The following is a 12,330-nucleotide window of genomic DNA, read 5'->3' as shown; positions in this document are numbered from 1 at the left end:
AGAGAAGAGGAGGAGGAGCCATATATATAGAGGAGGGGCTGAACAGAGAAGAGGAGGGTGTGAGGAGGAGCCATAGAGAAGAGGAGGAGGAGCCATATATAGAGGAGGGACTGTACAGATAAGAGGAGGGTGTGAGGAGGAGCCATATATAGAGGAGAGCCCGTACAGAGAAGAGGAGGATCCATAGAGAAAAGGAGGAGGAGCCAAATATAGAGGAGGGGCTGTACAGTGAAGAGGAGGGTGTGAGGAGGAGCCATATATATAGAGGAGGAGGTTTACAGAGAAAAGGAGGATGTGAGGAGGAGCCATATAGAGAGGAGGAGCCATATAGGGAGGAGGATGTGAGGAGGAGCCATATAGAGAAGAGGAGGATATGAGGAAAAGCCATATAGAGAAGAGGAAGAGGATGTGAGGAGGAGCCATATAGAGAAGAGGAGGATGTGGGGAAGAGCCATATAGAGAAAAGGAGGATGAGAGGAGGAGCCATATAGAGAAGAGGAGGAGGATGTGAAGAGGAGCCATATAGAGAAGAGGAGGATGTGAGGAAGAGCCATATAGAGAAGAGGAGGGTGTGAGGAGGAGCCATATAGAGAAGAGGAGAGTGTGAAGAGGAGCCATATAGAGAAGAGGAGGAGGGCGTGAAAAGGAGCCATATAGAGAAGAGGAGGATGTGAGGAGGAGCCATATAGAGAAGAGGAGGATGTGAGGAGGAGCCAAATAGAGAAGAGGAGGATGTGGGGAAGAGCCATAAAGAGAAGAGGAGGATGTGAGGAGGAGCCATATAGAGAAGAGGAGAGTGTGAAGAGGAGCCATATAGAGAAGAGGAGGATGTGAGGAGGAGCCATATAGAGAAGAGGAGAGTGTGAAGAGGAGCCATATAGAGAAGAGGAGAGTGTGAAGAGGAGCCATATAGAGAAGAGGAGGAGGGCGTGAAAAGGAGCCATATAGAGAAGAGGAGGATGTGAGGAGGAGCCATATAGAGAAGAGGAGGATGTGAGGAGGAGCCATATAGAGAAGAGGAGGATGTGGGGAAGAGCCATAAAGAGAAGAGGAGGATGTGAGGAGGAGCCATATAGAGAAGAGGAGGATGTGAGGAGAAGCCAAATAGAGAAGAGGAGGATGTGGGGAAGAGCCATAAAGAGAAGAGGAGGATGTGAGGAGGAGCCATATAGAGAAGAGGAGAATGTTAGGAGGAGCCATAGAGAGAAGAGGAGGATGTTAGGAGGAGGAGCCATATAGAGAAGAGGAGGAGAATGTGAGGAGGAGCCATATAGACAGGAGGAGGGTGTGAGGAGGAGTCATATAGAGAGGAGGAGGGTGTGAGGAGGAGCCATATAGACCGGAGGAGGGTGTGAGGAGGAGCCATATAGACAGGAGGAGGATGTGAGGAGGAGCCATATAGACAGGAGGAGGATGTGAGGAGGAGCCATATAGACAGGAGGATGTGAGGAGGAGCCACAAAGACCGGAGGAGGTTGTGAGGAGGAGCCATATAGAGAAGAGGAGGAGGGTGTGAGGAGGAGCCATATAGAGAGGAGGAGGGTGTAAGGAGGAGCCATATAGAGGAAAGGAGGGTGTGAGGAGGAGCGATATAGAGAAGAGGAGGATGTGAGGTGGAGCCATATAAAGAGGAGGATGTGAGGAGGAGCCATATAGAGAGGAGGATGTGAGGAGGAGCCATATAGGGAGGAGGATGTGAGGAGGAGCCAAATAGAGAGGAGGGGGATGTGAGGAGGAGCCATAAAGAGAAAAGGAGGAGGGTGTGAGGAGGAGCCATATAGAGAAGAGGAGGATGTGAGGAGGAGCCAAATAGAGAAGAGGAGGATGTGAGGAGGAGCCATATAGACAGGAGAAGGAGGATGTGAGGAGGAGCCATTTAGAGGAAAGGAGGATGTGAGGAGGAGGGGCCCCGGTATAACACATAGAGGAAAAGGGGCCCCGGTATAACACATAGAGGAGGAGGAGGAGGGGCCCCGGTATAACACATAGAGCAGGAGGGGCCCCGGTATAACACATAGGGGAGGAGGAGGGGCCCCGGTATAACACATAGAGGAGGAGGAGGGGCCCCGGTATAACACATAGAGGAGGAGGAGGGGCCCCGGTATAACACATAGAGGAGGAGGAGGAGGAGGGGCCCCGGTATAACACATAGAGGAGGAGGAGGGGCCCCGGTATAACACATAGAGGAGGAGGGGCCCCGGTATAGCACATAGAGCAGTAGGGGCCCCGATATAACAAATAGAGGAGGAGGGGCCCCGGTATAACACATAGAGGAGGAGGGGCCCCGGTATAACACATAGAGCAGTAGGGGCCCCGGTATAACACATTGGGGAGGAGGAGGGGCCCCGGTATAACACATAGAGGAGGAGGAGGGGCCCCGGTATAACACATAGGGGAGGAGGGGCCCCGGTATAACACATAGGGGAGGAGGGCCCCGGTATAACACATAGGGGAGGAGGGCCCCGGTATAACACATAGAGGAGGAGGGGCCCCGGTATAACACATAGAGGAGGAGGGCCCCGGTATAACACATAGAGGAGGAGGGCCCCGGTATAACACATAGAGGAGGAGGGGCCCCGGTATAACACATAGAGGAGGAGGGGCCCCGGTATAACACATAGAGGAGGAGGGCCCCGGTATAACACATAGAGGAGGAGGGCCCCGGTATAACACATAGAGGAGGAGGGGCCCCGGTATAACACATAGAGGAGGAGGGGCCCCGGTATAACACATAGAGGAGGAGGGGCCCCGGTATAACACATAGGGGAGGAGGGCCCCGGTATAACACATAGAGGAGGAGGGGCCCCGGTATAACACATAGGGGAGGAGGGCCCCGGTATAACACATAGAGGAGGAGGGGCCCCGGTATAACACATAGGGGAGGAGGGGCCCCGGTATAACACATAGGGGAGGAGGGGCCCCGGTATAACACATAGGGGAGGAGGGGCCCCGGTATAATACATAGGGGAGGAGGGGCCCCGGTATAACACATAGGGGAGGAGGGGCCCCGGTATAACACATAGGGGAGGAGGGGCCCCGGTATAACACATTGGGGAGGAGGGGCCCCGGGATAACACATTGGGGAGGAGGAGGGGCCCCGGTATAACACATAGGGGAGGAGGGGCCCCGGTATAACACATAGGGGAGGAGGGGCCCCGGTATAACACATTGGGGAGGAGGAGGGGCCCCGGTATAACACATAGGGGAGGAGGAGGAGGGGCCCCGGTATAACACATTGGGGAGGGGCCCCGGTATAACACATAGGGGAGGAGGGGCCCCGGTATAACACATTGGGGAGGAGGAGGGGCCCCGGTATAACACATAGAGAAGGAGGGGCCCCGGTATAACACATAGAGGAGGAGGGGCCCCGGTATAACACATAGGGGAGGAGGGGCCCCGGTATAACACATAGGGGAGGAGGGCCCCGGTATAACACATAGGGGAGGAGGGCCCCGGTATAACACATAGAGGAGGAGGAGGGGCCCCAGTATAACACATAGGGGAGGAGGGGCCCCGGTATAACACATAGGGGAGGAGGGGCCCCGGTATAACACATAGGGGAGGAGGGCCCCGGTATAACACATAGAGGAGGAGGAGGGGCCCCAGTATAACACATAGGGGAGGAGGGGCCCCAATATAACACATAGGGGAGGAGGGCCCCGGTATAACACATAGAGGAGGAGGAGGGGCCCCAGTATAACACATAGGGGAGGAGGGGCCCCGGTATAACACATAGGGGAGGAGGAGGAGGGGCCCCGGTATAACACATTGGGGAGGAGGAGGGGCCCCGGTATAATACATTGGGGAGGAGGAGGGGCCCCGGTATAACACATAGGGGAGGAGGGGCCCCGGTATAACACATTGGGGAGGAGGAGGGGCCCCGGTATAACACATAGAGCAGGAGGGGCCCCGGTATAACACATAGAGCAGTAGGGCCCCGGTATAACACATAGGGGAGGAGGAGGGGCCCCGGTATAACACATAGGGCAGTAGGGCCCCGGTATAACACATAGAGGAGGAGGAGGGGCCCGGTATAACACATAGAGGAGGAGGGGACCCGGTATAACACATAGAGGAGGAGGAGGAGGGCCCCCGGTATAACACATAGAGGAGGAGGAGGAGGGCCCCCGGTATAACACATAGGGGAGGAGGAGGAGGGGCCCCGGTATAACACATAGAGGAGGAGGAGGAGGGGACCCGGTATAACACATAGAGGAGGAGGAGGAGGGGACCCGGTATAACACATAGAGGAGGAGGAGGAGGGGCCCCGGTATAACACATAGAGGAGGAGGAGGAGGGGCCCCGGTATTACACATAGAGGAGGAGGAGGGCCCCCGGTATAACACATAGGGGAGGAGGAGGAGGGCCCCCGGTATAACACATAGAGGAGGAGGAGGAGGGGACCCGGTATAACACATAGAGGAGGAGGAGGAGGGCCCCCGGTATAACACATAGAGGAGGAGGAGGAGGGGACCCGGTATAACACATAGAGGAGGAGGAGGAGGGCCCCCGGTATAACACATAGAGGAGGAGGAGGAGGGGCCCCGGTATAACACATAGAGGAGGAGGGGCCCCGGTATAACACATAGAGGAGGAGGAGGAGGAGGGCCCCCGGTATAACACATAGAGGAGGAGGAGGAGGGGACCCGGTATAACACATAGAGGAGGAGGGGCCCCGGTATTACACATAGAGGAGGAGGGGCCCCGGTATAACACATAGAGCAGTAGGGGCCCTGATATAACACATAGAGGAGGAGGGGCCCCGGTATAACACATAGGGGAGGAGGGGCCCCGGTATAATACATAGGGGAGGAGGGGCCCCGGTATAACACATAGGGGAGGAGGGGCCCCGGTATAACACATAGGGGAGGAGGGGCCCCAATATAACACATTGGGGAGGAGGGGCCCCGGTATAACACATTGGGGAGGAGGAGGGGCCCCGGTATAACACATAGGGGAGGAGGGGCCCCGGTTTAACACATAGGGGAGGAGGGGCCCTGGTATAACACATTGGGGAGGAGGAGGGGCCCCGGTATAACACATTGGGGAGGAGGAGGAGGGGCCCCGGTATAACACATAGGGGAGGAGGAGGAGGGGCCCCGGTATAACACATTGGGGAGGAGGAGAAGGGGCCCCGGTATAACACATTGGGGAGGAGGAGGGGCCCCGGTATAACACATAGGGGAGGAGGGGCCCCGGTATAACACATTGGGGAGGAGGAGGGGCCGCGGTATAACACATAGAGCAGGAGGGGCCCCGGTATAACACATAGAGGAGGAGGGGCCCCGGTATAACACATAGAGGAGGAGGGGCCCCGGTATAACACATAGGGGAGGAGGAGGGTCCCCGGTATAACACATAGGGCAGTAGGGCCCCGGTATAACACATAGAGGAGGAGGAGGGGCCCGGTATAACACATAGAGGAGGAGGAGGAGGGGCCCCTGGTATAACACATAGAGGAGGAGGAGGAGGGGCCCCGGTATAACACATAGAGGAGGAGGAGGAGGGGACCCGGTATAACACATAGAGGAGGAGGAGGAGGGGACCCGGTATAACACATAGAGGAGGAGGAGGAGGGGCCCCTGGTATAACACATAGAGGAGGAGGAGGAGGGGACCCGGTATAACACATAGAGGAGGAGGAGGAGGGGCCCCGGTATTACACATAGAGGAGGAGGAGGAGGAGGGCCCCCGGTATAACACATAGAGGAGGAGGAGGAGGGGCCCCGGTATAACACATAGAGGAGGAGGAGGAGGGGCCCCTGGTATAACACATAGAGGAGGAGGAGGAGGGGACCCGGTATAACACATAGAGGAGGAGGAGGAGGGCCCCGGTATAACACATAGGGGAGGAGGAGGAGGGCCCCCGGTATAACACATAGAGGAGGAGGAGGAGGGGCCCCGGTATTACACATAGAGGAGGAGGAGGAGGAGGGCCCCCGGTATAACACATAGGGGAGGAGGAGGAGGGCCCCCGGTATAACACATAGAGGAGGAGGAGGAGGGGCCCCGGTATTACACATAGAGGAGGAGGAGGAGTAGGGCCCCCGGTATAACACATAGGGGAGGAGGAGGAGGGCCCCGGTATAACACATAGAGGAGGAGGAGGAGGGGACCCGGTATAACACATAGAGGAGGAGGAGGAGGGCCCCCGGTATAACACATAGAGGAGGAGGAGGAGGGGCCCCGGTATAACACATAGAGGAGGAGGAGGGGCCCCGGTATAACACATAGAGGAGGAGGAGGAGGGGCCCCGGTATAACACATAGGGGAGGAGGGCCCCGGTATAACACATAGGGGAGGAGGGCCCCGGTATAACACATAGAGGAGGAGGAGGAGGAGGGCCCCGGTATAACACATAGGGGAGGAGGAGGAGGGGACCCGGTATAACACATAGAGGAGGAGGAGGAGGAGGGGCCCCGGTATAACACATAGAGGAGGAGGAGGAGGGGACCCGGTATAACACATAGAGGAGGAGGAGGAGGAGGGGCCTCGGTATAACACATAGAGGAGGAGGAGGAGGGCCCCCGGTATAACACATAGAGGAGGAGGAGGAGGGGACCCGGTATAACACCATAGAGGAGGAGGGCCCCCGGTATAACACATAGAGGAGGAGGAGGAGGGGCCCCGGTATAACACATAGAGGAGGAGGAGGAGGGGCCCCGGTATAACACATAGGGGAGGAGGGCCCCGGTATAACACATAGAGGAGGAGGAGGAGGGGCCCCGGTATAACACATAGAGGAGGAGGAGGAGGGCCCCGGTATAACACAGAGGAGGAGGAGGAGGGCCCCGGTATAACACATAGAGGAGGAGGAGGAGGGCCCCCGGTATAACACATAGAGGAGGAGGAGGAGGGCCCCGGTATAACACATAGAGGAGGAGGGCCCCCGGTATAACACATAGAGGAGGAGGAGGAGGGCCCCGGTATAACACATAGAGGAGGAGGAGGAGGGCCCCCGGTATAACACATAGAGGAGGAGGAGGAGGGCCCCCGGTATAACACATAGAGGAGGAGGAGGAGGGGCCCCGGTATAACACATAGAGGAGGAGGAGGAGGGCCCCCGGTATAACACATAGAGGAGGAGGAGGAGGGCCCCCGGTATAACACATAGAGGAGGAGGAGGAGGGGCCCCGGTATAACACATAGGGGAGGAGGAGGAGGGGACCCGGTATAACACATAGAGGAGGAGGGCCCCGGTATAACACATAGAGGAGGAGGAGGAGGGGCCCCAGTATAACACATAGGGGAGGAGGAGGAGGGGACCCGGTATAACACATAGAGGAGGAGGGGACCCGGTATAACACATAGAGGAGGAGGAGGAAAGGGCCCCGGTATAACACATAGAGGAGGAGGAGGAGGGGCCCCGGTATAACACATAGGGGAGGAGGAGGAGGGGACCCGGTATAACACATAGAGGAGGAGGGCCCCCGGTATAACACATAGGGGAGGAGGAGGAGGGGCCCCGGTATAACACATAGAGGAGGAGGGGCCCCGGTATAACACATAGGGGAGGAGGAGGAGGGGCCCCGGTATAACACATAGGGGAGGAGGAGGAGGGGCCCCGGTATAACACATAGAGGAGGGGCCCCTGGTATAACACATAAAGGAGGAGGAGGAGGGCCCCCGGTATAACACATAGAGGAGGAGGAGGAGGGGCCCCGGTATAACACATAGAGGAGGAGGAGGAGGGGCCCCGGTATAACACATAGAGGAGGAGGAGGAGGGGACCCGGTATAACACATAGAGGAGGAGGAGGAGGGGCCCGGGTATAACACATAGAGGAGGAGGAGGAGGGGCCCCGGTATAACACATAGAGGAGGAGGAGGAGGGGACCCGGTATAACACATAGAGGAGGAGGAGGAGGGGCCCCGGTATAACACATAGAGGAGGAGGAGGAGGGGACCCGGTATAACACATAGAGGAGGAGGAGGAGGGGCCCCGGTATAACACATAGAGGAGGAGGAGGAGGGGCCCCGGTATAACACATAGAGGAGGAGGAGGAGGGGACCCGGTATAACACATAGAGGAGGAGGAGGGGCCCCGGTATAACACATAGAGGAGGAGGAGGGGCCCCGGTATAACACATAGAGGAGGAGGAGGAGGGGACCCGGTATAACACATAGAGGAGGAGGAGGGGCCCCGGTATAACACATAGAGGAGGAGGAGGGGCCCCGGTATAACACATAGAGGAGGAGGAGGAGGGGACCCGGTATAACACATAGAGGAGGAGGAGGAGGGGCCCCGGTATAACACATAGAGGAGGAGGAGGAGGGGACCCGGTATAACACATAGAGGAGGAGGAGGAGGGGACCCGGTATAACACATAGAGGAGGAGGAGGGGTCCCGGTATAACACATAGAGGAGGAGGAGGGGCCCCGGTATAACACATAGAGGAGGAGGAGGAGGGGCCCCGGTATAACACATAGAGGAGGAGGAGGGGACCCGGTATAACACATAGAGGAGGAGGGGCCCCGGTATAACACATAGAGGAGGAGGAGGGGCCGCGGTATAACACATAGAGGAGGAGGAGGGGCCCCGGTATAACACATAGAGGAGGAGGAGGGGCCCCGGTATAACACATAGAGGAGGAGGAGGGGCCGCGGTATAACACATAGGGGAGGAGGGGCCCCGGTATAACACATAGAGGAGGAGGAGGGGACCCGGTATAACACATAGAGGAGGAGGAGGAGGGGCCCCGGTATAACACATAGAGGAGGAGGAGGGGCCGCGGTATAACACATAGAGGAGGAGGGGCCGCGGTATAACACATAGGGGAGGAGGGGCCCCGGTATAACACATAGAGGAGGAGGAGGGGCCCCGGTATAACACATAGAGGAGGAGGAGGAGGAGGGGCCCCGGTATAACACATAGGGGAGGAGGAGGGGCCCCGGTATAACACATAGAGGAGGAGGGGCCCCGGTATAACACATAGAGGAGGAGGGGCCCCGGTATAACACATAGGGGAGGAGGAGGGGCCCGGTATAACACATAGAGGAGGAGGAGGGGCCCCGGTATAACACATAGAGGAGGAGGAGGGGCCCCGGTATAACACATAGAGGAGGAGGAGGGGCCCCGGTATAACACATAGAGGAGGAGGGGCCCCGGTATAACACATAGAGGAGGAGGAGGGGCCGCGGTATAACACATAGGGGAGGAGGGGCCCCGGTATAACACATAGGGGAGGAGGAGGAGGAGGGGCCCCGGTATAACACATAGAGGAGGAGGAGAAGGGGCCCCGGTATAACACATAGGGGAGGAGGAGGAGGAGGGGCCCCGGTATAACACATAGAGGAGGAGGAGGAGGGGCCCCGGTATAACACATAGGGGAGGAGGAGGAGGAGGGGCCCCGGTATAACACATAGGGGAGGAGGAGGAGGAGGGGCCCCGGTATAACACATAGGGGAGGAGGAGGAGGAGGGCCCCCGGTATAACATATAGAGGAGGAGGAGGAGGAGGGCCCCCGGTATAACACATAGGGGAGGAGGAGGAGGGCCCCCGGTATAACATATAGAGGAGGAGGAGGAGGAGGGCCCCCGGTATAACATATAGGGGAGGAGGAGGAGGAGGGGCCCCGGTATAACACATAGGGGAGGAGGAGGAGGGGCCCCGGTATAACACTTAGAGCAGTAGGGCCCCGGTATAACACATAGGGGAGGAGGAGGAGGAGGGGCCCCGGTATAACACTTAGAGCAGTAGGGCCCCGCCGGTGTAGCTCACTCTCGTGCCGCGGGTGTCGGGCCAGGCTCGGGCTCCTCAGAATCGCTCTCCCCGCAGACTTCAGGGCGTCCATGATTCACCGGCTGAGGATGAGGATGGAGCCACGCCCAGGGGTGGAGCCGAAAGGACCGAGTTCTCTGCCACCATCAGACATGGCGGCTCCGCAGGACGTGCCTGTATGCGTGTTGACGTCACTGCACTGTGTGCGTCTGCCCGTCTGTTACTAGGACAACCGGACGGAGTTATAAGCGAATCTGCACAACCGACTGACTACGACGTGACTGACGGACGGAACCGCATCGGAACCGCACCATGCAGCTGAAGCACATGAAGAGCCTGCTGAGCCCCCAGGTGACCCTTTAATACTACTGGATACCCCCTAATACTACTGTATATACCCCCTATACTATTGTATATACCCCCTATACTACTGTATATACTCCCTATACTACTGTATATACTCCCTATACTACTGTATATACCCCCATACTACTGTATATACCCCCTATACTACTGTATATACCCCCTATACTACTGTATATACCCCCTATACTACTGTATATACCCCCATACTACTGTATATACCCCTATACTACTGTATATACCCCCTATACTACTGTATATACCCCCTATACTACTGTATATACCCCTAATACTACTGTATATACCCCTAATACTACTGTATATACCCCCTATACTACTGTATATACCCCCTATACTACTGTATATACCCCCTATACTACTGTATATACCCCTAATACTACTGTATATACCCCTAATACTACTGTATATACCCCCTTTACTACTGTATATACCCCTATACTACTGTATATACCCCTAATACTACTGTATATACCCCTAATACTACTGTATATACCCCTAATACTACTGTATATACCCCTAATACTACTGTATATACCCCTAATACTACTGTATATACCCCTATACTACTGGATACCCCCTAATACTACTGTATATACCCCCTATACTATTGTAAATACCCCCTATACTACTGTATATACTCCCTATACTACTGTATATACCCCCTATACTACTGTATATACCCCCTATACTACTGTATATACCCCCTATACTACTGTATATACCCCCTATACTACTGTATATACCCCTAATACTACTGTATATACCCCTATACTACTGTATATACCCCCTATACTACTGTATATACCCCCTATACTACTGTATATACCCCTATACTACTGTATATACCCCCTATACTACTGTATATACCCCCTATACTACTGTATATACCCCCAATACTACTGTATATACCCCTAATACTACTGTATATACCCCTAATACTACTGTATATACCCCTATACTACTGTATATACCCCCTATACTACTGTATATACCCCCTATACTACTGTATATACCCCTAATACTACTGTAAATACCCCTATACTACTGTATATACCCCCTATACTACTGTATATACCCCTATACTACTGTATATACCCCTAATACTACTGTATATACCCCTAATACTACTGTATATACCCCCTATACTACTGTATATACCCCTATACTACTGTATATACCCCCTATACTACTGTATATACCCCTAATACTACTGTATATACCCCCAATACTGCTGTATATACCCCTAATACTGCTGTATATACCCCTAATACTACTGTATATACCCCTAATACTACTGTATATACCCCTAATACTACTGTATATACCCCCTATACTACTGTATATACCCCTATACTACTGTATATACCCCTATACTACTGTATATACCCCCTATACTACTGTATATACCCCTAATACTACTGTATATACCCCCTATACTACTGTATATACCCCCTATACTACTGTATATACCCCCTATACTACTGTATATACCCCCAATACTACTGTATATACCCCCAATACTACTGTATATACCCCTAATACTACTGTATATACCCCCTATACTACTGTATATACCCCCTATACTACTGTATATACCCCCTATACTACTGTATATACCCCATTTACTAGTGTATATACCCCCTTTACTACTGTATATACCCCCTTTACTACTGTATATACCCCCTTTACTACTGTATATACCCCTATACTACTGTATATACCCCTATACTACTGTATATACCCCCTATACTACTGTATATACCCCCAATACTACTGTATATACCCCTAATACTACTGTATATACCCCTAATACTACTGTATATACCCCTAATACTACTGTATATACCCCCTATACTACTGTATATACCCCCAATACTACTGTATATACCCCCTATACTACTGTATATACCCCCTATACTACTGTATATACCCCTATACTACTGTATATACCCCTAATACTACTGTATATACCCCTAATACTACTGTATATACCCCTAATACTACTGCTTATACCCCCTATACTACTGTATATACCCCCTATACTACTGTATATACCCCCTATACTACTGTATATACCCCTAATACTACTGTATATACCCCCTATACTACTGTATATACCCCCTTTACTAGTGTATATACCCCTAATACTACTGTATATACCCCCTTTACTACTGTATATACCCCTATACTACTGTATATACCCCTATACTACTGTATATACCCCCTTT

The 12,330-nt window shown here is 54.0% G+C and overlaps 1 protein-coding gene across 2 annotated transcripts in view; it reads right to left on the bottom strand.

The window, feature by feature from the left end:
* LOC130350851 (low density lipoprotein receptor adapter protein 1-B-like) overlaps positions 1 to 10,076 on the bottom strand; it is a 46,654-nt gene extending 36,578 nt beyond the window's left edge. The window contains exon 1 of one of the 2 annotated variants that reach the window (XM_056554893.1): positions 9,719 to 10,076. In XM_056554893.1, the coding sequence (XP_056410868.1) occupies positions 9,719 to 9,791 (73 nt within the window). In that variant the 5' untranslated portion in view covers positions 9,792 to 10,076. The remainder of the gene's footprint in view (positions 1 to 9,718) is intronic. The other variant, XM_056554894.1, reaches the window with a different exon arrangement.
* Positions 10,077 to 12,330: the final 2,254 nt, after the last annotated feature.

The sequence above is a fragment of the Hyla sarda genome, unplaced genomic scaffold, assembly GCF_029499605.1.
Source record: "Hyla sarda isolate aHylSar1 unplaced genomic scaffold, aHylSar1.hap1 scaffold_951, whole genome shotgun sequence".
NCBI classification, from domain to species: Eukaryota; Metazoa; Chordata; class Amphibia; order Anura; family Hylidae; genus Hyla; species Hyla sarda.
This window is presented reverse-complemented; position numbering and strand designations above follow the sequence as displayed.